This window comes from Amblyomma mixtum, chromosome 2 (genome assembly GCF_055824585.1).
Source record: "Amblyomma mixtum isolate Tamu chromosome 2, ASM5582458v1, whole genome shotgun sequence".
NCBI lineage: Eukaryota > Metazoa > Arthropoda > Arachnida > Ixodida > Ixodidae > Amblyomma > Amblyomma mixtum.
The window spans coordinates 302,242,253-302,267,295 of NC_143013.1; the positions used below are offsets into that span (position 1 = coordinate 302,242,253).

Genomic DNA, 25,043 nt, shown 5'->3' on the forward strand with positions numbered 1-25,043 from the left:
TGTCTGCCACCGGTGCCAAAATAGTCTCTCTTCCGTCCTGCCCCGTGCAAGCGCGACCTTTACTGTCGGGCTTTTGGCATTCTCTGAGCCACCTCAGGGTCCGTCGTTGGAATGCCGCATGCGTGATGGCCGCGCCATCCCATGAGCGGGAACGTGCCTTGGCTTCCCATTAGGCACGACAGAAGCATAGCTATCGTGGTCGTCCCTCCCTAAAACCAGGCGTGAGCCGGTGACGACGACAACAGCTCTTGCCGGACTCCCCCTACCGATGATGCATTCGTACAACAGTGCATGCACGACGCTTGAGCTCTGACTGGTGTCCTCGGTTTCTCCTCTTCGCTTCCGCTTCTTATTCCCTGGCGTGCCATCTCCTGCGCGCAATGTTCCGAGCACCGTTGTTGCGTGCCTAGAAAGCTTATACGACTACTTTCTTGCATGTGTTCTGGCTCCTCCTAATGGCGTCTGTCTACAGCACGCTGCGCCTTCTGCAATCTCCTTCTCTCTTGCATCCTCTTTTTTACCAACGTTTTAGAGACGGCAGATGAGCCTAGTGCTAATACTGATTACTTGCTTTTTCTTGCGGATGCACACGGGCCTACATAATACAAACGAATCGTTTGGGGAATTGTTAATGATCGATGGCAAATTCTTTGCAACCTTAGCCTCTCATTGCCCTGTCCCTCTGATGTACCATGGAGCAGAAGTAGGAAATACAGCAGCGTGAGTGGCCCCGCATTCCAGGCACGGTAAAAAAAGAACACCCAAAACAGCTTAATTTTTCCAGTAGGGGTTGCCAAATGAGGCAAAGTCAATAAATAGGTGCAAAAATGTTACTCAACTCCAGTACGGGAGGAAAACTTTTAAGAACATAACCATGAGATCTGAACACAACTTCGGGAGGAAGAAATACCTAGTCTCGGTCAAGATTGATGCCTGGACTCTCTTTGATAAGCGCAAAGATGCCTGTGCCAAACGCAACGATAATTTCGGCAAGTTTTTTTTCCAATAGGTAATGCGAAATATTTGGCTGTTGACGATGTCAATTCATCAGTAGGTATGTTATGTCATTCTGCATAATGAACTTTTATTTGGAAAGCGAACAAGAAAGGGGAAAGCATCAGTGTTTGCCAGTGTTTCGACAAGACGACTCATCTTCGCTTGGGCAAAGCGTTTATCATTTGTGGGGTTTAAATAGGGTCTTCACTCCGATAAAGACAACCACCACGGCATAAAATGTAGGCGCGCTTTATACCGATAGTACTACGGCTTGTCCATGTCGCTTGCGTAGCCAAATTTATTTGCGTCAACCCGCGACGAATTCAGATTTCCCCAAAAAGTGCCCCTCCTCCCCCCCCCCCCCCCCCCACCCCAAAAAAAAACGAAAAAAAGCAGCGGCATTCGAGAACAGAAAGTCGCTAAGCATGAGGTAAGCTCATATTTCCCGTGTGGTAGGCAACGATAAGTTGAACCGAAATTGGAGACTGCTTTCTTCGAACCGTCCCTTCACACTCCTCTCCTTAAAAATGATGCGTTAGATCGTCCACTCGTACTGCAGCAATTTCAAAGCTAACTGAGATGAAACCAATGCAACATAACCCTTTGCACACGTTAAGGAATTGTGAGCCCATAGAGTGCATAAATGAATTACTCCTAAACATCTGCACACAATGGGCTCGGCTAAACAGACAGCTGCCGCGCAGACAACACACCTCTGTGGGTAATTTGAAGGTAAGGTTCATAAAAGCACCCAATTCGTGGAAAATAAGCCGGCGCTGTGCTTACTAGTGCGAAGTCTGATTCGGTGCAAAGGGCATGTCAGCTTCTTACACATTGCAAAGCATGTTGCATTGTCTCACAATAGCAGCATTAACGTAATCCGGCACGCCAGGGCTTACGGAACACGCAAGCAAGGCGACAGCTCGAAGCGATATCTACCTAATCGACGACACAAATTCACAAGTAGGACCTGTCCCACCAGTTCAAAGGCTGAAAAAGCGTTTGGCTTGCCGCAAACAGTCTGTGTGCACGTTCGATGCTTCATTCACATGCCAGCAATGTCCCCAACCAATGCAGACAAAGTTGGTGTTCGGCTGAGTCTATAAATAGGGTCTCATGAAACACGCTTGACGTACACAACTGCGGTCGGTTATGTAAAAAGTCAGTCGTCTGCGGTGACACTGTTGATAAACGCAGCGTTGGGATAAAACTATTAAGCAGCTTTCAATTCAGTCACAAATTTAAATCCACAAGGTGAAAACAGGGTAACACTCGGGCCCTCTTACATATGTGATGATGACATTGGCGCTTGCTCGCTACTAGAGCAGCTCAGAGTAGCTGCAATCGCCGCGACAGCTGCTGCACCCATTGACACTGCTCGGAGTGCCACTTGTTCGAGAGGTCCCGTTTGTTGCCGTCGATGACGAAGACGGCCTCGGCGGTACCGAAGGCTGACCATGGGGCTTCGCTGCGAAATATAAACACTAATGTATATTAGTTTACTGGTCCTCATTCAACTGAATTCATATGCACAGTACCTAACATCCCTCGCAGACATGCATTACGAACTACTATCGAGAAATGTCTGAAAATCTGAGTGATTTTATTTGGAGCCACCTACTTCAGAAAAAAAACAAACAAACCCATGCACAGTGCACACTTCTGCGCTCAATGAATAGCAGCCGAATTTTTCAAAACGGCACATTTATGCCCAATTCATTATTTTCTTCATCTCCCCGTCGAAAGTACAAAGCGCCCATGAAATCCACGGTGGACGCTCTCTGGTGGCTGTTCTTGAATGCTTCCGGGGCTGCAGAGCTGTTGAAATTGGGAACACCTGTTCTTACAGCTCTCCGGCACTTCGGACTCTGAGGCCTACATAACAACGCGTACAAAGACCACATTACGTTTCGGTTACATTCGTTGGGACCTTATCTTGTAGGTGAAGTTTACCAACACGAAAGTGAAGCCATGGAAAAGCTGCATTTTCCTACTAGAAGTCTCAGCCTGAAAATTAGGCATGCACTGTTCGGGTTGTGACCTGAAGAGCACAGTCTATATCCTACATCACCCTACACCCTACATCTTGAATATGGACGAAAATATGTGATTTGCTAACAACTCCATGAACCACATTCCTCAGTCTGAAATGGCCGCGCGATTACGGCTGTTTCATTATGCATTTTTTAAAACGCGTGTTCCTAAGCTTTACAGGTAGTTTTGATTGCCTGGTATGAATATAGTCTGTCACACAACATAATTTGGAGTAAGCATTTGAACTGTTACTGAGCTGTCTTTTGTGCGCTGATGTGAATGATGTCAGTGTTCGAACGATGTAAGTTACATATTCGGCTACGAGTGCCATTTTCGTTCAGTTGGACGAACAGTAGCGAGCGCAAAAAGGCACGCGCAAGAGAAAGAGCGGTAGAGGCACTCACCTGTACAGACAGCGCACGTCATAACAAGCATGCGACATGGAGCTCATGAATCAAATGCCTAAAGTAGAAAGCACCTAACTTTCTCATCGACGTATATTACAAACAGCCAATTTCATATACAGTGCGAATCGCAAGCAGCTTGCGTTCTTCAACGTCTCAATATCATGGCCGGACTACCCAGAGAGAGAGAGAGAGAGAGATGCATGTTCCACAGTACATGCAGCTCTGCGCGCCATTTATAGTTTCGGAATTTCAGATCGCACCTCTGTTTTGAACCTAGGATGGGGAGCGCAAGCTCCTCTCTTGACACAGGAGGAAAACTCACCCATTCTGGGCGAAGGCGGTGATCTCGCTGTAGTTCATCATCGGCGCGAAGGCTTCGCGGCCGACGTTGGCGTACACGAAGATCTCGCCTTTCTTGGCAGTGGCCGCTATCGCCATTTCAATCAACGGGCAGTAGTAAATGGCGTCAGAGAGGAAATCGCTGAAACCATCGTGCCCCGGCCGGCTAAGCACACCCTTGGCGTTTTCTGGAAGCTCGTCGTAGATCTCTGGCTCCCTCCGCATTGTGAAGAAGTGCGTGAGGTCGCCGACCACTGTCTTGGGATCCGCTCCACTGGCAATGCTTTCGGATTGCATTACCACGCCTTTGAAGAACTTTCGGCCGTCCTCCTTGCTATATCCACAAAGGACGCTCACCCCTTTCATCGCTCTCATCGGAAGCGTGCTCCACGGGGTAACAGCGGCTTGTGACGGTGGTCCGGAGGTGACGTTCTCGTCTAGGCTTGGCACGAAGCGAAGCGGCTTCATCTGTAGGCTACCGAACAGCAAAGCGAGCTCGCTCGTTTTCCTGAGGCACTGCAGGAGAGCAGCCAAGTCCAGCGTGAAGTTGGAGCATTCGTTTATAGTGCTCGCGAGGGCTCGCATGTTTTCCACGCTGCTACGAGGCAGTAGGGAGCCGGCCACCATGCCATGCAAGATGAGTCGCTTGAAGAGTCCTCTCATTCCGAACTCCGGGGACAGCAGGTCTAGCGAGAGCAGCACGCCACCGGACCCGAGCCCCAAACCGACCATGGCGTTTCGGTCCCCGTAGAAGGCAGCGATGTTGGTTTGAATCCATGTCAGGGCAGCTATGATGTCCTTGAAGCCCACGTTGGCTGGTACGCTCTCCGAGGGTGCTGCTCGCAGGAAGCCGAAGACGCCAAGCCTGAAGTTGATCGCCACGACCACCACGTCGAGAGAGGCTATTTCTTCGCAAGGCTCCTCATAGTCGCTCACGTGTCCAGTCTGGAACCAATCCGAGGACACGACTACCACAACAGTCTTGAGTGCCTCCTCTGTTTGGCATATGAAGGGTGTCCAGATAGAAAGCGTCAGGCATTCCTCGGACATATTCACTGATGGCTTGTTCAAGGGCTGGAAGCAGTGCGGCCCGTGATGGTCGGCGCTGAACGACCCCTTTGGCGCGTGAAATGAATCGCCACAAAAGGTGTCAGCGAACGTTGGCGGCGACAGTGTATATGATATTTAAATTGCGGAAAATACAATATTTCACCAGCACGTAATCTCTAGAATCTAAGATTTTAGACCACAATTATGCTGTAAGAATAACGGCTCGCTTTAAGAGTAATTGCAAAGGTGGTTTGGACCGCGTTAGTAGTCCCAAAGACCAACTCTTCGACGTGGGATGCAAGCGGTGTAATTAGACCTATTTACCGCTTTCTTGGCTTAGGCTACACGTCCCTTCTGTCACACGATAACTCTACACCCTTCTGAACCACGCATAAATGCAAATGAACAGGTTTTAGAATCCGACGAGCTTCATGGGATCAAATGCGCCAGTGGTGAAGATAAAGCAACGGGATCGCCGATGAAAGCCATGAAAGCGTGCAGGCTTCTCTACGTTTGTGCGTGTTTGTGTGTGTGAGGTGGGGCTGGGTCATATGATGACATCATTCGCGGGAGCGGTACATTTGTGGCATGCGGGATCAGCAGTCAAGCACTAAAACCACTAACAAACGGCGGCAGGGGTTGTGTTACATTTCCATCGCAGTAGCGCTTGACCGAAAAAAAAAAAAACGAAATTATCAAAGCTAAAGCGGGCGGTGCTTTGCTTGACGGCAATCGGTTAGACAACGCAGGCGCGGTGAAGCAGTGCAAATGTTCGTGGTTTCGTAGATGACGTCATCACCTGGCTTTGCCTGGCTGGGTCGTGCTATGCAGAGAAGCCTAATCTCACCATAGCTTTCAATTGCGATCACGTCACTGTTTTAACCGCATGCAGGAAAAAACTGTGTGGTTTACCTTTAAACTTCATACATTCGAACCCTTGAACCTCACTCAATTCTCAAAAAGTAACTTCAGCTTCGCATCAATATTGCGCTGAGGACAGCCACACAAGAACAAGTGGGGGATTTCCGTTCTACACAAAAGCGCACACGATTTATTTCACTAATCACCGACGCATTGTATGAAACGGGGAAAACAACTTACAGGCATGTCAAACGGTTCGGAGTAATTGAAGCGGTGGCTGCCGCTCGTCGACGTGCCATACGGAATTCCGAAAAAATGCCGCACCGTTTTCCTGCCCGAGCCGCGTTTCGCGGAGCGACCCTTTGCACCCACGATCTCGGCGCCGCTGATCCATACGCTCAGCTGTTTGCGAGGAGAGCACCCGGAAGAGGCGGGTGGGGTGGTGCTGTCGTCAGGTTTCGCGCTTCCGCTGGAAGACTTGCTTTCGGGGCTCTTGGGTCGGGGCCACATGAATATCATGGCCAGCACAGTGATCACCACGACGAGCATCACGGAGACACCGACGGTTACCAAGTGAGACCTGCGCGGAAGTACAGTACAACTCACTCATGCATACAGTGTCCTTTGAAGGCTGCACTGGTCATGGAAGGTCTCCCGGAAGTACCCGTGGAGACAGAATCAGTCACCACAAAACGAACTATCGTCGACTGGGAGCAGGACGCCTTCATTCTGTCATGAAAGAGGCTTCGTCTTAGATATGTCATGCAATTTGTATGATACTGTACGACACCTTTCGGAGAAATGTAGGTTTTACAAAACTGAATTACATTTCGTATGATTTGTATTATAAGTGTATGTTATTTTATGACAAACTGTATGAGTATTGCATCATACAACTTTTTTCAGCACGGCGTAAAGAAGGTAGTGAACATTTGTTTGCAGCCTGTTCACGGTTTTACCGACAGCACCAAATTTCAGCAAAGCTACTGCTACAGTAGCCGCATAACAAACTTATTTGTCCTACGTCATTACTACCAAACACAAAGGCAGCTCGGCAACGTGGGGTGACACCGGTTTCCGTGGCTGTGCACAAGCAGCAATCGTGCACGGGAGAGAGAAGTTGAGCGGCAACGCTGAATGAATGGCGCAGAAGTGCAGTCGAATTTATTTTTCTGGTGTGGCAAGGAATTCACCAATCGCTGGCACAAAAACTACCAAAACGTGTTGATGGGCGACAACATCTTTCCAAATCTTTCCACGAAGCAAACATTGTGTCAGAGGACGAACTCGACGAACTGTTCCCGCATAGTAACAACGAAGACGACGCAGAACACGCTGTGCTGTCGTTAAGTTAGGTTAGGTTAGGTTAGGTTAGGTCAGGTTAGGTTAGGTTAGGTTAGGTTAGGTTAGGTTAGGTTAGGTTAGGTTAGGTTAGGTTAGGTTAGGTTAGGTTAGGTTAGGTTAGGTTAGGTTAGGTTAGGTTAGGTTAGGTTAGGTTAGGTTAGCGGCAAAGAACTGTCCGAGAGCGATGAGGACACACGCGAACACAGAAATAAAGTCACTTCGTGCTCTTTAAAAAGAACTTTGTTTTTTCGTTTCAGTGACGTGCGAGGTAGTTAGTCGGGTGATTACGGCCCTCACCCTGCGGTGCCGCGGTAAGTCGGCGCAGCCTGCTCCTGCGACAAGACTGGTCCCTCTCGCTCAGGCGTGCCCCCACGAGGCGTCGGAACCCGTCGTTCCGGGCGTCGCAGCCCTGTCGAAGAGCTGCTCATCGCTGCGAAGCCGGTCTTCTTGTGGTCTTCGCCATCAGCTGGTCCGGTGTCGAACTTCAACTGCGACGCGATGGCGAAGCCTCGTACATTCAGCAGCTAGCTAAGAACAGCATAGCCCGACTACTGTGGGAAATCTGGACTAATCAATCAGCCAGTCAATCATTTCTGTCTAAAAGAAGCATTGACAAAGATATAGTCTCCGAATTTTTATATCAGTCCGGCAACTAAAGCACCTCAAAGGGTGCATGTATAACATGTCGATACAGAATTTTTGGCATAATGTACATAAGCAGACACTGGCTAAGAAAAGACTCCGACAACTAACCGTAGAAGATAGTAGTCATCCAAATGCACAGATAACAACAGAATACCCGTCGTAAAGATACGGGGTGCAGCAAACGGAAGTCGCAGTCCCAGAAACAAAGGTTGCCCCAGAATATGGTTTGGTTTGGTTTGGTTTGGTTTATGGGGTATAACGTCTGAAAGCGACTCAGGCTTTGAGACGCTGTAGTGGAGGGCTCCAGAAATTTCGGTCACAAACATATTAGAAGATTAGATTCTTGTTCAAAAGGCGACCTCGATGCCTAGATAACGCCCTTAGGGAGTTTTGTGAATGTCTTACATATTTCCTAGGCGACATTGTGGAAACGGTCTCTCGTGGCCATCTTTGCTTGAGAAAGACGGTTTAGCAGGATTGAAGGCCGAAATCCCTTGTGACTAAAGAAGGCAAGCTTGTAATCCAAGAAGGCAAGAAATTTACCCTATAGGTTGCTTGCTGAATCTTCTAAATCTAATGTAGGCACAGCGCGCGGGAAATAAGGCACATTAGTGTATTGTGCCCGTCTGGTGTATCTATAATCTAACGAAAAAAATTGTTAAGCAGACCGTTACGCCTCTTCAAAAATTACAATGTGGGAAAGAACGAACTCACCTTGGCTGCCGGTTCATGATCGGTGGGTGTGGCAAGTGTCTTGGAGCTGGTCTTGCTTGCCGAAGATGGCGACGGGGCCTGCTTGCCGGCCTCCGCGCTGTCCTTTACAAAGCTGCAGCTGCGGACGGACTTCCTAATGACAAGAAAACAGTGGCAGCCATCAATACAACAGCCGCAGACTGCCTGCAACGCCCCTTTACACACCTTCAGTTCCCCATACGGCGGCCAACAAGAAGAAAAGGCCTTGTAATCTCTCAATTCCAAAACATGGGCTGTGCAATAGCGCACACATTGTTATGCATGGCTTTCCTTCATATTTTCGAGAAGGCTCAGTACTTGCTTATCAACCAACTGCGTGGACAGATTACAGTTTCAGGTGACTGCCCTAACAATCCTCACAATGTGAGCTCCACAAATGGAGCTGTGGTCCTCATATCAGCTCTTACTGAATCACATGTCCAAAAAAACACGTAATGGCACTTCTATGCCTAAACGTCTAGCTGACGGGCTTTAGTGATGCAAATAATAGATCACTACACGGTACATCCGCGGCGCAGTAGAGCTGATGGCACTTTGCCAAAGGGCGATTGCTCTAGTAATGTGACACACAACGTTGCTAGATTGAAACGGTTGAAGCAGAAGCCTCTTTTTTTACTAAAGACTTCAGTCGCACAAGCTTGGCCTCGCAATAGAGTCAATGTGTTAATGTTTGGTACTCTGAGCAAGAGCAAAACTCAGAGGATGGGAGATTCTCACGACGACATTTGACGAACTTTGGCGAACTAGCACTGCTAAAGCCTCATTTTTGATTAATAACAAATGTCTGCAATGCAATGCAACCAGCTCATTCACCACCTCATATAGGCGTCACGCCCGTCTGTTAACCTACAGAAACTGGCCCCATGTCAAGATAGCAGTTTGATCAGGATTTTAATAGCCCTCGTCCAGGCCGTAGGTTGAACAGGATTTTAATCTTAACAAATTTCAAGTCTCGGGATGAAGGTCAAGTTTCTGGGACCGCCGCCTCCACATTCGTGATCGCGGAGCACCATCAAAGCGACAGCCTGGTGCCTCGATCTGTTCACATAGTGTGAATGTTTTTTTTTTTCTTGCATTTGTGACGTTCCCGCCTGTCGGGGGTCAGTCACAATGCAACACAGTTGTTTGTTGCTATCTACGGGTTCTGCTGAAGCGAGGAGAATTGAGCCAACACACAACGCCTACAAGTCAACCTAATTTATTCTCACTCTGCCTGAAGGTGAAACTGGGAGTTCCGCTCACCGCTGTCTTGTACTAGGCGTCGGTGCTGTCCGGCCAACAGGTGCCTCGCTGCTTGGCTGCTCTGGCGGGGGTGGCGCTCAGCCTGGTGACGGTCCCCCGTTTCGGTGACTATGACGGGTGATGGCGTCAGGCTTCTTGGGCGTCTCGGCTGGCGGTACTCTGACGGGTTGTGGCGTTCGGCTTCTTGAGCGTCTCGGCTGGCGGTCAGTTTGCAGCGGATGCCCTCGGGTCCGGCCTCACCGACTCCAGACCAGCGCGATCTGCTTCCGTCCACCTCGCCCGTCTCTGCCCGTTCTCTCTTTCTGTCTTTTCTCTCTGTCCCCAACGCGTCTCTCTGAGGACTCCCTTTCTATCCTTCAGTGTCCTCCTCGCCTCCTCTGCTGGGAGCCCTCTTGGTGCTAACTTGCCGGCCTCTCCCGCCACCTCGAGCCATTAGTAAGGCCGTCGCGCTGCAAGACAATGCAGGCCAGTGGGCCCGCGAATTCCGGGAAACTGTTTTTGCCGCGAGCGTCCCGGCCTACCCTCGGCGCCGCAGGGTGCCGGCCTCTTCGCGAACGCGGGGCTCATTGCTCAGCCGAAGACGCACTCCTCTCGAAGTTGACATATTTATGAGGGTCACGGCTGTCCTCTCTCTTCTCGCCTCAGAACCCGGGGTGGTCTCTTCCAAGAACCGCGGCTTGGACACGTGATCACGGCATTCGAAAACTTGGCCGTCAACGGACAAAGGGAGTCCTCCTTCAGTAGCGGAAGAGAGCAGCTGCCCGGGGAGACAGTCTGTTTTCCAAGGGCATGGGGCCCTCTTTTCTTTTGGGTTAACTTCCCTTAATAAAGACCCAACTCCCAGCCTCCTCCGAGTCCACAGACCGTCCCTCGCAACAAGGCCGTCTGCAGGCGTGCATGCGCGCACACACAAACGCACAAACGTGCCTGTCTCTGTGCCAAAGGGGGGGGGGGGGAGTTGGGGACGCGCTGCAAAACGGGCCGCAGGGATGCGTGTGGTCGCGCAGGGCTCCGCGCGCGGCCTCTCCTCTTTTGCCCTCTGGCTATTTCGCACGTCTTTGTGTTGCGCCCGCTGCATTCTACACAACCGCCTTCGCTGACGGAGCAGGGCGATAATTTTGAGAAAGACACAGTGTCTCTGGTGTTCGTCGATGGAGAGAGTTCTTTTGTGCCATGCCTAGGCCTCCCGTACACAGTCCTTCACAACCCCCTCTTCTTATAAAGAAATTTTCTATGAAAATTTTGTGATCACCGCACTTTCACAACCAACAGTACGTCGCAAAGTTCGCAACTCAATCTTATGGCAGCAGTCATATTTCGAGCACAACAAAGCTGCCAAACATCGTCGTCGCGCACAAGCACTGGTTTCACAACACGGCACAATGTGGGCGGACCCTCAGTCCCCCCAGGCAGAGGAGTAAATTTCACACGGCGGACAATTCCACACTCTAAGTAAAACATGCAACCGCAGAAAAGTCATGAGTACAGTTAAAAGTAGACTATTTTCCCCATTCTCTGTCGTTTTTTTCCTTAAGTCCAGGCTATTAGCATACAAAACAAATGATCGCAGCAGCTCGTAGGATCATCCTAGATTCCGAAATGTATTACAAAGGTTATATGTGATTATGAAGGGTATATAGGCGGCCCGCGGCTTCTTAGAGCGTAGTTATGTGTTGGCAGGGGTATCCCCGAAGCGCGAGTCTCATCTTGATTGGCGAGCTCAAACAATACCTCCGGTGGGACGCTCTGCAAGCCATTTTCGGCGACATCGGTCGGGGGAGACCCGGAACTCTCCGTCAGGCGTGGTCGCGCCGAACTTCCTAGAGTGCTGGAGAAGGCCTCGGCACCTCCGGCATGACGCAACCTATTAACATGGACTATCTTTTCTTGTGCAGACTGCGTGTGGCGGATGCGAACGGTCACGTTAGACAGGCCCTCCACTATTCGGTACGGGCCGACCCACTGTGGCGACAGCTTTCTCGCAAGTCCCTTTGATGGGGCCTCAGCGTGCAGATACACTCTATCGTCTACCTTGAAATCTGCCTCCCTGCTAGCATTTTCTAGACGCCTTACTCGTGACTCTGCGGCCGACCGGAGGGCCTCTCTTGCCGTCTTGTGCGCGTCACTCAGCCTTTGCGCAAGCTCAGCCTGGTAGTTGTCTAGGGTGCCATAGTGGCCTTTCGGTTCTTCATATGCTGCCCCGGGGAGCACTGGTTGCCTTCCGTAAAGTAGAAAGAAGGGGCTTTCCTGAGTTCCTTCGTGGACGGCAGAATTGTACGCTGATGTAGCGAACGGCAGCCAAAGATCCCAGTCGCGCTGATCTTTGTGTACATAGTGCGAAAGGATCTTAATCAGCGTTTGGTTCAACCTCTCCACGGCCCCGTTGCATTCAGGGTGGTAGGCTGTCGTCTGGAGCTTTTTGACACCCAGGAAGCGGTAAACACTCTGCATCAACTTTCCAGTGAAATTAGCTCCTTGGTCGGTGAGTAGCTGTGAAGGAACTCCGTGACGCAATACAACCCCTTCGACGAATGCCCTCGCAACAGTCTCAGCCTTTTGGTTTTCCAGAGTGAACGTTTCGGCATACCGCGTCAGGTGATCCACAAACACGAGAATGTAGCGCTTGCCGGACGTCGTACTCGGCAAAGGCCCTACGATATCCATGGCAGTCCTTTCGAACGGTCCGTTTACGTCCTGGAAAACCTGCAGTGGAGCGGGTTTCCTTCCTTTCGGGGTTTTTCGAAGCATGCAGGATTCGCAGTTCCTACAGTACTGAGCGATGTCCTTCCTCATGCCAGGCCAGAAGTATCCTTTGCTGACCCTCTGACGGGTTTTTCGGAAACCTAGGTGGCCTGCGCTCGGTACGTCGTGATGCAGCCGCAGGATTTCCCCTCTCATAGACGATGGAACAACGCTCCGACCCGTGTCATGCTCCTTCTCCCTGAACTTTAGAATACCTTGCCGATCCAAAAAATATCGGCCAGCTTCCTTTCCCTCCGCGTTCTCACACTTGTTTACAATTTTCCTAATTGATGGGTCCCTCCTCTGCTCGTCGTGTAGATGGGACCACTCCACAGAGGGCAAAAACTGGGTTACGCGGGTTACGGCAGAGCGACTGAGCGCATCAGCGTTCTGATTTGTCTTCCCCGGGTGATGAAGGACCTCAAAACTATATTCCTGTATCGCCGGCGTATCGCGCGCCCAGTTATCAATCGGGATATAAGCTCCGCCTACCCGAATCATGCCCTGGCTGAACAACATGTCGATCCGTTGGTCTCTTAATATGTCTTGTCCGATGATGCCGGCTACAGGAAGCATGACACTGTCGTCGCACACATAAAATTTACTAATGAACGTGTGGCTGCCAAGTGCCAAAGGTATGCGATAGACGCCGAACGTGCCTATGCGGTCTCCAGTGATGCCGATAAGAGTTATCTGGCTCTCGCACCTTTCGAATACATTCTCCCAGTTCGAGTCTATACCTGTCAGTGCGCTGCGCTTTATTAGGCTGACCTTGGAACCTGTGTCCACGAGACACTTCACGGGTCTGCCTGCCACCTTGCACTCGATTATCGGGCTCGTCTCTCGGCATAGGTTCACTACTGCCTCGCACTGCCTCCGTTCATCCCGGTTGACGACGGAGGCCGTACTCAGTTTCCCTGCACCTTTGCGGTGGTCTGGTCCTCGTCGCGACGGTTATTAAAGTGGGTTCCTGACCCTGGCCTGGACCAGCGGGGCGTCTGACGTGCCCGACAGAAGCGAGCGAAATGTCCCGGCCTGCCGCATGAAAAGCAAACGCCCAAGTTACCGCGCTGGCGGGGTTCCCCATTCGGTTCAGTCTGGTTGCGCATTCGGAGACTTTCCTCTAGGAGTCTCTCTAAGCGTTCCAAGCGCATTCTGAGTGCGTCCTTCTCCTCAAAGTTTTCAAGCTGCCTGACAGTCGCAGCGCGTGTACGCAAAGTCTTCTCAATTTCCTCCTCCCTGGCTGCCACTTCCACAGCGTCGGAAAAGGTTTTGGGGTCCCGCGACAAAGCAAACCGCCGGACTGGGTCACGAAGGCCATTAAGAAATTGGGAAAGAAGCTGCTCATTTAGTATCTCATTCCTTACACTTTTCTTCGACGTGTCCTCGCCATCAATGTCCCTCAAGGTCTCCGCCCCGAGTCTCTTCAAACGGCTCGCGAAAGAGCGTGCATCCTCACTAACGTTTTGGCGCGCATTTAAGAATTTTTCAACTTTTGTGCTCGCCGGTTCGTTGTCGAAACGCTTTAATGCGAGCGCTTTGAAAGATTTGTATGTGGCTGCGCTAGCCACCTCTTCATCCCTCCAGGCGAAATCCTGAGCCGCCGCGACCATTTTGCACCGTGCCATCCCAATCGTTTGTTTTTCCTGCCATCCTCCCATGTTGGCCACCTGTTCTAAAATTTGCAGGAAGTCCCTGATTTTGGGACCCGTGTCGTCCCCTGTGAACGTCGGAATCATACCGCCCAACATTAGTGCACTAGCTCCCAACGTTCCGTCGTGAGCATTCTGCGATTGCGGTAGCGACATGTTGGCCCCTTTCTCCTCCGGTACGAGGGTGAATGTCTCGCACCAAAACTTCAGCAAAATCCCACCGCTGCCACCACTTGTGACGTTCCCGCCTGTCGGGGGTCAGTCACAATGCAACACAGTTGTTTGTTGCTATCTACGGGTTCTGCTGAAGCGAGGAGAATTGAGCCAACACACAACGCCTACAAGTCAACCTAATTTATTCTCACTCTGCCTGAAGGTGAAACTGGGAGTTCCGCTCACCGCTGTCTTGTACTAGGCGTCGGTGCTGTCCGGCCAACAGGTGCCTCGCTGCTTGGCTGCTCTGGCGGGGGTGGCGCTCAGCCTGGTGACGGTCCCCCGTTTCGGTGACTATGACGGGTGATGGCGTCAGGCTTCTTGGGCGTCTCGGCTGGCGGTACTCTGACGGGTTGTGGCGTTCGGCTTCTTGAGCGTCTCGGCTGGCGGTCAGTTTGCAGCGGATGCCCTCGGGTCCGGCCTCACCGACTCCAGACCAGCGCGATCTGCTTCCGTCCACCTCGCCCGTCTCTGCCCGTTCTCTCTTTCTGTCTTTTCTCTCTGTCCCCAACGCGTCTCTCTGAGGACTCCCTTTCTATCCTTCAGTGTCCTCCTCGCCTCCTCTGCTGGGAGCCCTCTTGGTGCTAACTTGCCGGCCTCTCCCGCCACCTCGAGCCATTAGTAAGGCCGTCGCGCTGCAAGACAATGCAGGCCAGTGGGCCCGCGAATTCCGGGAAACTGTTTTTGCCGCGAGCGTCCCGGCCTACCCTCGGCGCCGCAGGGTGCCGGCCTCTTCGCGAACGCGGGGCTCATTGCTCAGCCGAAGACGCACTCCTCTCGAAGTTGACATATTTATGAGGGTCACGGCTGTCCTCTCTCTTCTCGCCTCAGAACCCGGGGTGGTCTCTTCCAAGAACCGCGGCTTGGACACGTGATCACGGCATTCGAAAACTTGGCCGTCAACGGACAAAGGGAGTCCTCCTTCAGTAGCGGAAGAGAGCAGCTGCCCGGGGAGACAGTCTGTTTTCCAAGGGCATGGGGCCCTCTTTTCTTTTGGGTTAACTTCCCTTAATAAAGACCCAACTCCCAGCCTCCTCCGAGTCCACAGACCGTCCCTCGCAACAAGGCCGTCTGCAGGCGTGCATGCGCGCACACACAAACGCACAAACGTGCCTGTCTCTGTGCCAAAGGGGGGGGGGGGGAGTTGGGGACGCGCTGCAAAACGGGCCGCAGGGATGCGTGTGGTCGCGCAGGGCTCCGCGCGCGGCCTCTCCTCTTTTGCCCTCTGGCTATTTCGCACGTCTTTGTGTTGCGCCCGCTGCATTCTACACAACCGCCTTCGCTGACGGAGCAGGGCGATAATTTTGAGAAAGACACAGTGTCTCTGGTGTTCGTCGATGGAGAGAGTTCTTTTGTGCCATGCCTAGGCCTCCCGTACACAGTCCTTCACACATTAACCAAAGGCACCGACCACAAAGAACACGTTACATAAACAGCTAACTATGTCGTTCCTTTTATATCCCTCTCCACGAGTACGGTGACCGACCAAGCAATGCTATGGCCATTACAACTGCCTTTCCTCTCCACTTTTTTTTTTTTTCACTTTATAACTGGCACGACCAAAGAGCTGCGCCTTCGGTGTAAGCCTGAGTGAAGTCACCCGGAGAAATCTTCCAGCCCCTCGTGAATTTACCTCAGGTACCCCTTTTCCCGTACCTGGAACCTGTCGTGCGGTTTTCCAGTTGAGTGCCTGGTGTGTCGGTGGCCTGCCTCGTGAGCGTAACGGGAGAGCCACTGCCGCGAGACTGAGGGACCGTGGTGGCCTGAGGTTCTTCGCTGCCTTCGGCGGGCAGCGGCCTGGGAGCGATGATGCGGCGCCCAAGCTTGCTGTCAGACGGTATCCGCCGCACCTCAGGCCGATGACCGGACGCCGGCGGCCGCTTGGACGCGGGCTGCCCTTGGGTAGTGCCTTTCTTCGGGCGGATATGGGAACGGCGCCGATTCTGCATGGCTAATCGGCTGGTCGGGAGCGCTGAAGGACCAGCTAGCTTTTCTGGAGGTCTTCTTCTTCTGCTCCCGCGAGGGCGCGCGTTGATTGCACTCACGGGACACGTGCATCTCGGCCCGTGCAGCGGGCGGAAAACTATTAATAATGATGATTATGGCTTCGAACACAGTATGTCGGGTTTGACGTCGCAAAGCAGCAAAGTTGCGTTAACAGGCTTTGTGTTATGCTCAACATTACTAGTTCAGTATCATAATGATGACACAATTAGATGCGTCCATACCGCATTTTGGTTTGGTTTGGTTTGTTGATGTTTAACGTCCCGAGGCAACTCAGGCTATGAGGGACGACGTAGTGAAGGGCTCCGGAAATTTCGACCACCTGAGGTTCTTTTACATGCACTGACATCGCACAGCACACGGGCCTCTAGAATTTCGCCTTCATCAAAATTCGGCTGCCGCGGCCGGGATCGAACCCGCGTCTTTCCGGTCAGCAGCCAAGTGCCGTAACCTCTGAGCCACCACGGCGGGGTCCGTACCGCATTTTGTTATCAGATATATTATTATTGTGTGAATATATGGCCATCCGGTTTTCAATAAAGCGGATTTTAACTCGACAGCGTTAAGGTGCTCGTGTCGCAGATAATCTGACGTCGTCGTCGTCGGCGTCGTTGACCATGAGCGAGAAATCATAGAAAACATTGGCAGTGGCTTAGCTCAGTTATGCCAGGATATACGTAGCTTGAGCTAGCTTGGCGTCTCCGGTTGGCAAAAGGTTCTCTACTCTTTGCTAAGGCGTCTCCGCCGCTCATTAACGCGCGGCGCCGGCGGGCTAGCGTGCCTCGATGCCAGCGCCGCATCGAGGCACCCTATGGTAGGCGTAGTCGGGCCGCCGCGGCTCCTCGCGCGGCGGTAGCCGCGAACTCTGACGTCATGCGACACGCACCTGCTGCTTCTCTCTGGTTTCACGTATGCGCACTATCGGCCTCCCAGGTCCTCGGCGAAATGCTCGACTGGGTGGCGTAGTGTAGCTATCGCTACAAAATGTGGTGCAGATGGTAGCCACGCGCCGTATTATGCAAGGATTCATCTAGTTTTCATGTCATTCTCTGCAAATGATCGTTTCTCCCATTGACGTAGTGTGGGGAGTTAGTGACACCCCGCGGTCGCGGCAGAAGCACCCCATGATGCCATTTCCTTGCATAAACGCGCCCCACGCACGTGCTGCATCTCGTTTCCCAGTGTTTACCTCAAGCATGTCGTGAGGGAAGAGAAGGCGCCATAGCACACGGGCGCCTTTTGCGTTTCGCCTCCACAGATACGCGACCGCCATGGCTGGATCCCAAACCGGAGCTTGACGCACTGGTGGGTCGGAGAATGGCTCCTGTGACTAGGTCGAATTCTATGAGGCAGCAGTGGGGCGGCTCGTGGCGGCTCCACGAACTGACCTGCCGTGCATGTGATTGGTCGTTTGCTTCGCCACTGAAGGTCAGGTGGTGATGACCCACATCCTGTTGCTTTCCTCTCGGCTGTCATGGTCAAACGAACATGAAATATGCAAAGTTGCATAATACGACCCCACAATGCGCCAGCCTCTCGGTCGTTAAAGACCAATAACCACGATAACATAACTAATCCATTTCCTGATGAAACAAAAACTGCTGTTAAAACAGAGCAGAACTAACCATGGAGAGAGAGAACGAGCGAAGGCTGTAACGTATTTTAGGGATGACAGAAATTTGCACTCTGTTTGTTCCGTCCTCGTGTTTTTTCCGCGCTGTTTTACCATGGATAGTTACACTCTGATTATTGACTGTAGGGCCTTCTACTCAGCGCAAAGTAATGAAAAATTTTAGCAACACTTTTGGGAGATCGGACTTTGACAACCCTGCCTCTGAGCACTCTGAGAACTAAAGTTTCTTTCTCAACGCCAGACGCGGTAAAAGTGGCTTTCGGACCTCTTCTTATTTACTAAACTAGCTCCTTGCAGGTATTTCATTGTATTTGCGCGATGGTATAGTTGACAACTATTAATTACGCAAGCCTTTACTGCTTCACCACGCCATCAACGACTGAAGCGATTCCTCTTCACGGCAAGGGGAAAGCAGCACCCGCCTGCTTGTTTCAATTGCCGAGCAAGTTATGTGAGGCGCCATTTACAAAAAAAAAACATTCTCCACTTTGTAGCAATAATATTTCGTTTAATAAATGAAATCTTATTTCGAAACAAAATATCTGCCGCCACTCGGCGGCCGTAGCAAAGAATGGCGGAACACCGCAGCGGCAATGGGAGCCGCGGAGCCCTGGAGTGTTCCACGAATTGGAATGATAGCTCCATCTTGCAACCTTTGCCCGGGTTTCCAGCCCATTCACTGAAAAGCAGCAAAAGAAACAACAGTGTATTGTTTTGCATCAAAGAGCCTGCCGTATACTTTAATACACTGACTCAAACAAGCCCGAGAGCACCCTGCTGAGAATCCTTTTGCACTGTTCCGAACTGGGCTTCCCTTGAGGTACTGGGGATGGGCACTCTGAAATTGTTTGCAAGGCATTTGACAAATCTAAAGGCATTCGGGTGCTCTAGAGCTCGCTCGGTTATTAAAAGATGGACCTGCAACAATCAGTGAATTGATGAAAAAGAAGACGTCAAAAAAATTGGCAGGGGCTTAGCTTGGTTAAGCCCGGAAGGTTGCGAAAGCAAATTACGAGCAACTTTAGCGACTAAAGTAGTGAAAGGCGAAAGCCTGAGTGCTGCACGGAACGCCAGAATTAGCTTAAAGTGCTAATGAGGTGTCCATTAAACCACAGAGTTGGTAAGACGCTTTTCCTTTCCTCGAAATGAACGCAGTCCCCTCTCTTACTGCCTGGGATCTGCGGCACTCCGTGGCTACCGCTGGGACCGCGCCGACGAACCGACACGGTAGCTCAGATTTCACCTTGGTATGACGTCACAGACCCGAGCGCCTGCACGCGTCATCCAACTGGAAGCAAGTGCGTGAGCGGTCACCATTACGAACTACGCTCACTGACCACACCGCGATTTCTTTATTTTATTTTATTTTACATTTTGTTTTTGGCGTGTTCATTCTGGTGATCTTTTAACATCGATATATCTGTTATTCTCTACTTTAAATCCATAGATCCCTGGGAGCCCTCATGCCACTCCTGGCGATATTGTGCAGCGGTTAAGTGATGCGCCACTGCAACGCGTTGAAAGCTGCTGCCACCTGTGAGGACTGTGACACCCAGGTTGCTCTTTCCGGGCAGTCTCTCGGGACCAGTCGTTAATTGCCACCTCAGACGATGGGTCGTTTGATCTCAGTCCGGTGAGCTGGGCTTCCCCTAGGGCTCCGCTCTGTTTCCTCATTCTCCATTTTCTCGCCGACATGTACCCTCTAATGCTCAAGCAATAAAAATGGTTGGCAGTTACCACGGGGAAAGATGGTGCCCGTCGCAATGCGGTTGAGCAGCGGTAACATTCTGACCTCGTGCTTTCGCAAACGTTGTATTTGCATCGGATGCTGAGGCCAGTTGGTAGCTGCCAGTATGTAGCGTCAGCTCAGTTGGCAGAGTGACTGCTCCGGTGAGACGGTGGTCCCGGGTTCCAACCCCGGACTAGACCGGACGTTTCTTTGAATACAAAGTTTCGGTGGGTACTTTTCCTTTGTAGCCGTATGGCTGCGCTTGGGAGGATTGCTTCCTTATATTAAAAAATACTTGCGGAGTTCAGAGCGCGATGCCGCGAATCGACTGCATGCGTAGTCCTTCTGCAAAGAGACTGTCGCCACGTCGCCGCTGGCTAGTTTACAATAACTGTGACGATTGTTACTGCACAGGCGCCCAAGATACCTCACCATTGAGTCATGATGAATAAGCATGCGGAAGCCGCGAAGCACAGTCTATGTCAATGAAACCGAATTGTTCAACGGACCATGGTGTGCCTTCTGCGCGGTGCTTCAGCTGCTATTAATCAATAAAGAATAAATTTGAGTTATTGGGGAACAGAAAAAGAATGATTCTTCGCTCCACTTTCAAATAGAATGCACAGGTGACCGACAGGCTAACGTGTTCAGTTGTCATGCTCCGCAAAGTGCTTGTATTGTGTGCGTGCGTACTGAAACAACATAGTTTATTGCTTAACGAATCTTCAGGAACGCATGCTCATGTCCGATGTTCGAAACCTTCCAACGCTAGGCAGGCTTTACTGAATTGCACTAAATAGAAAGTTACAACACCTGTTCAGAAGCCATTTACCACAAGCAATTTAAAGGGTACAACGGCACTCCTGTAACTCGTTACGCGCAAACCGTTAGGTGGACACCATCGCCACGTACTTCAAAGATTGACTGAGGTGTCACTGCCCCGGGAAACCAGTTAAGCACCTTTCCTTTCCTCAAAACCAACGTAGGAATTATACTGCGAATAAGACAACACTTGGAACTAGACCATTAGCCTCACCCGCCGCGGTGGCTGAGTGGTTAGAGCACTCTGCTACTGAGCCGGAGAACCTGGATGCGGAGGACACGTTTCGATGGAGGCGAAATGAAAAAGGCGCCCGTGTGCTGTGCGATGTCAGTGAAGGTTAAAGATCTCCAGGCTAAAGATCCCCAGGTGGCCGTAACACTCTGCAGTGGCTCAGTGGTTAAGGAACTCGTCTACCGAGTCGGAGTACCCGGGTTCGAACCCAACCGCGGCGGCCGCGTTTCGATGGAGGCGGAACGCAAAATGCGGCCTTGTGCTGTGCGATGTCAGTGCCCGTCAAACGCCCGCAGGTGGTCGAAATTATTCCGGAGACCTCCACTACGGCCCCTCCCTTTCTTTCTTCCCTCCCACCTTTCTCCCTTCCCTTATGGCGTGGTTCAGGTGTCCACCGAGATATGTGAGAAGATACTGCGCAATTTCCTTTCTTCAAAAACCAATTTACAATTTATATGCGGCCGAAATTGTTCCGGAGGCCTCCACTACAGCACCTTTTTCAATCTTACACTGAAAGCTTCCGCAATTCACGCCGCGATTGAGGTGTCACCGAGGAGTGAGTTACAACGCCACTTCCTTCCTTAAAAAAACACCAATTTTCTTGCTTTGTGCAAGCTACAACTGAAGTATCTGAAGTGTGCTAGGAACGAGATCGAACCGAAGACCGTATGCGGAAAAACGCCGAGAATGCACGCGAGCGTATAGACTCCAATACCTGCCTCTGAGACGTCCATCTGGCCAATCGCCTGTGAAATATCAAAATGGGCCTGCTGATGAGTCCGGATGATGATGATAATGATTACCCTTACCGATCTTCGAAAGCAAATGAAAGACGCATAACTGGCCCCCTGGGACAGTAGACACCTCAGTCGCGCTTTAAGCTATGTGGCTGCAGTGACAGATGTGCGCTGCATGCGTTGGCACTGACAACGTTGTGCCAGAAACGCGGCACTGAAGCAATAGGCCGTCGGCGTTCGTTGTGTTCATTGGCGTTGGCGCTGACAATGCTTACGAGGTGGTTGTGAGAGATGTGGGCTGCAATCGTTTACACTGACAACGTTGTGCCGGACACGCGGCACTGCAGCAATAGGCCATAGCGTTCATTTGGTGAGCAACCCCTCGGGATCAACCATTAACTGCCACCTGCCAGGATGGCAGTGCGGGTGCGCTGCCTATCCAGTGTACGCGTTCCGCACACAGCACTCCGCGCATCGCTGTGAAGTTTATCGGTTAATTATTGGTGTTAGCAGCTGTAGTGATTGTGAATAAAATCGAGTAGATCTAGCAGGAGACCTGCAAGAGAACAAGTTCCGGATATTTTCAGGCTATACGGATGCGAATACTTGCGGTGGCAACGGAGTAGCGTTCTATAAGAAAGGAACGCGCGCGTTTTTTTGGAATTACTGCACCAAAGTAGATATATTTAGGATGCGGAACACAACGGTACAAATGATTCGGCTATAATTTAAGGAGGCCATAAAACGGGACGTAACATGTGCCTTGTGCATCTTTTACCTCGGCCCCTGTCGAACTGTTCTGTGGAGTTCACTTCGAATCTACCGACACACAACGTAGCTAGGCCTCTGATTAAGTGATTCTCCACACTATTTTTTAGCTGTGAAATGTTGGAAAGTTTCGACAGTCGTCGCTTACCTGTCGTGCAGCCAGGTCTTGGCTTGTGTAGATCAGCCTCAGCCGCAGTCAGTACAGCACCGGCTTGGCAGCAGCAGCTCTGCGCAGACTTGGCGGCAGCAGGGGAGGATCACCATGCGCGAGCACACCCGGCCGAAATAGGCGTAATATCTGCTTAGGTGAAGGTACTCGGCGCAGGTGACGGGGCGGCAGGGGACCATCGCCGTGTATGAGCACACCCGACCGCAGTAAGTGCAGCACCTGCTCGGAGGAACGGCATCTGCGCAGATGACGTAGCAGCAGGGGAGCATCACAGCAGGGCATAGCCGGCAGCAGTAGGCGAAGTACCGGCTCGGATGCAGGTACTCGGCGCAGGTGACGTGGCAGCAGGGGAGCATCGCCATGTGCGAGCACATCCGAACGCAGTTGGCGCTCGGAGACGCGGGGCCCAGGAAACACGTCCGCCCACATTGCACGTCATTGCTGGTCCCATGCAGAGCATAAGAGGCTACCATTCTTCCCGCCGCCGATACCATCTCATGGTCCGCAGACGCTGAAGACGCTGGACTCAGAAACTGCTGCCTCAGTACAGCGAACTGTTGATTCAGCAGTCAGCTCACAAAGCTATCGCCTTCGCGTTCTGGTGTTTCAGAGAAAGCACGATAGAGGCGGAGCGAGAGGAGCGCTTACTACTCGTCTGAAATCACGTGCGCTCACGCTGGCACGAGGTGATGCCAGTGGGCGAGATGAGAAAAAAAAGAAGCCCCACAGAACCAATAGCAATCCGCGCTTCCCGATTCTTGGCAGATCCCCCAGTGGCGGTATGCGCTGGTTGGTTGGTTGCGACTGAGAGAAGGATGAAAAGGAAAGTGCACGGGCCTGCCAACTGGCTCAAGCCGAGCCACCACCGCTGCCACGTGCAGATAGAAGAGAGTTGAAAGATAAGAGGACAGAGTAAAAGACAGAGTGAAGACGCGCGTCGCAACAACCGCGTCCGCCGGAATGGACGCTGGCTGAAAAATACATATACATGGCCGCAGTCCGAAGGCTTCAAACCGAATGCCACTATGCGCCACCTTTTGCGAGGTTAATAAAAATGAAAATTGAAAAAAAAGCGGCTAAAGTGGTTTTGACTTATTGGGGTTTAACGTCCCAAAGCGACTGAGGCTATGAGAGGCGCCGTAGTGAAGGGCTCCGGAAATTTGGACCACCTGGGGTTCTTTAACGTGCACTGACATCGCACAGCACACGGGCCTCTAGAATTTCGCCTTCAAGTAATTCAGCCGCCGCGGCCGGGATCGAACCCGCGTCTTTCGGGTCAGCAGCCGAGCGCCGTAACCACTGAGCCACCGCGGCGGGCTGTGAAAGGGGAAGCCTGAGTGCTGCATTATGCTACGCGACTGTTCACTTCACATTCTGTTGGTGCATTAATTAACTCCCAATTAATGACGCTTAATCTTTGCCTTTAGGAGTGGAACGCGACAGCGTGTTGTAGCGCTGCCAGGGAGTCCACGGAACGCCACCACCCGTTCGACGCGATGCGTTGCCCTTTGACCGCAACGCTTTTTCAGGAAAGGAAATGGCGTTGTAATTCTCGTGTCACCTCGGTGGACACCTGAACCGCACCGTACAGGAAGGGAGGAAGTGGAGTGAAAGAAGAAAGAGAAAGAGGGGCCGTAATGAAGAAAATTAAAATTGTATTTGAGGAAAGGAAATTACACAGTAACTGTCTCTCATATCTCGGTGGACACCAGTCGAAAATTGTATTTGAGGAAAGGAAATAGCGCAGTAACTGTCTCACATATTTCGATGGATTCACCCGTCAAAATTCGTGCGCAGTGACGTCACGACCATTTCGAGCAATCTGAAACGCGGACAAATTTTCTAACACGTCTAGGTCACGACAGTATAATATTTATATATAAGCGTTATGGCCGCCAGTTCTCTCCCACAGCTCATGCCCGCACCTTATCACTTGACACACTTCAACACAGACGCATATGTGATCGCCTTATCACTCTTCACAAGATCATCAACACATTCATTTATGTTGACGCCCCCCTCTCCTTTTCTTTCGCCAGTTCTTCAGCACGTATCAGTCCCCGTACCAACCCGCTTAACATTGTGCCGTTTATGCTATTTTTTGAGACTTTCAAATATTCATTTTTTCCTTCGACAGTCGAACTATGGAATGATCTGGATGTTGCATTACGTCAGATGTCTGTTGACCGCTTTGCGCGACAACTGCCTAATCATGTATTTTCTTATTAATACCCCAGTACTGTTTATGTAAAATCCCTGATTCACACTTGTAATTATGCACTTTCCTACTGTTTTATCTATATGTTTCATCCTCTGTACCACTCCTGAAATGTCCCAATTCACGGGATAGCACTATTTGTAAATAAATAAAAAATTAAAGGCTTGCGCCTTAAAAATTCAGGGGGGGGCACTTTGTTGACATATAGTCCCCACCCCCACGTCCAGCTGTGCCCGCCACCAAGGCTAAGACTAGCCAGAATAGCGGTTAAGGCAGTTCGGCCGGGAGACGGCGCCACGAGAATGCCCAGGAATGTGGCAATATATATATTGCCACCTAAAATTGCCAGGTGGCGCATAGCTGACGACGACGAAGTAGGGCTCGCGCCGTGAGGAAATTTTAATTATGTATTTTTCTATTTTCATTTTTCTCATTATCAAACAGTTCATTTAT

At 51.2% G+C, this 25,043-nt stretch overlaps 1 protein-coding gene across 2 annotated transcripts; it reads right to left on the reverse strand.

Annotated features, from left to right (window-relative positions):
- Nucleotides 1-1,398: 1,398 nt before the first annotated feature.
- Nucleotides 1,399-23,438, reverse strand: LOC149364710 (carboxylesterase 5A-like). Of its 2 annotated transcripts, XM_089574653.1 has the most exons (8): nucleotides 22,679-23,438; nucleotides 22,352-22,610; nucleotides 17,472-18,594; nucleotides 8,391-8,523; nucleotides 7,329-7,519; nucleotides 5,928-6,267; nucleotides 3,760-4,892; nucleotides 1,399-2,464 (listed from the first exon to the last, which is right to left on the reverse strand). In XM_089574653.1, exons 3-8 carry the CDS (start codon nucleotides 17,849-17,851, stop codon nucleotides 2,326-2,328), a joined length of 2,316 nt encoding a protein of 771 aa, XP_089430779.1. In that variant the 5' UTR covers nucleotides 17,852-18,594; nucleotides 22,352-22,610; nucleotides 22,679-23,438; the 3' UTR covers nucleotides 1,399-2,325. The 2 variants fall into 2 exon arrangements, with proteins under 2 accessions (XP_089430779.1, XP_089430780.1); XM_089574654.1 differs by lacking the exons at nucleotides 22,352-22,610; nucleotides 22,679-23,438 and having other exon boundaries at nucleotides 15,935-17,602.
- Nucleotides 23,439-25,043: the final 1,605 nt, after the last annotated feature.

Coding starts and splice junctions, on each gene's coding strand:
- LOC149364710 (XM_089574653.1), bottom strand. CDS start 17,851: ATGTTATCGTGGTTATTGGTCTTTAACGACCGAGAGGCTGGCGCATTG. Junction 8,524..17,471: donor TCCCTCACGACATGCTTGAG/GTAAACACTGGG, acceptor TCTTGTCATTAG/GAAGTCCGTCCGCAGCTGCA. Junction 7,520..8,390: donor ATCATGAACCGGCAGCCAAG/GTGAGTTCGTTC, acceptor ATCGCGTCGCAG/TTGAAGTTCGACACCGGACC.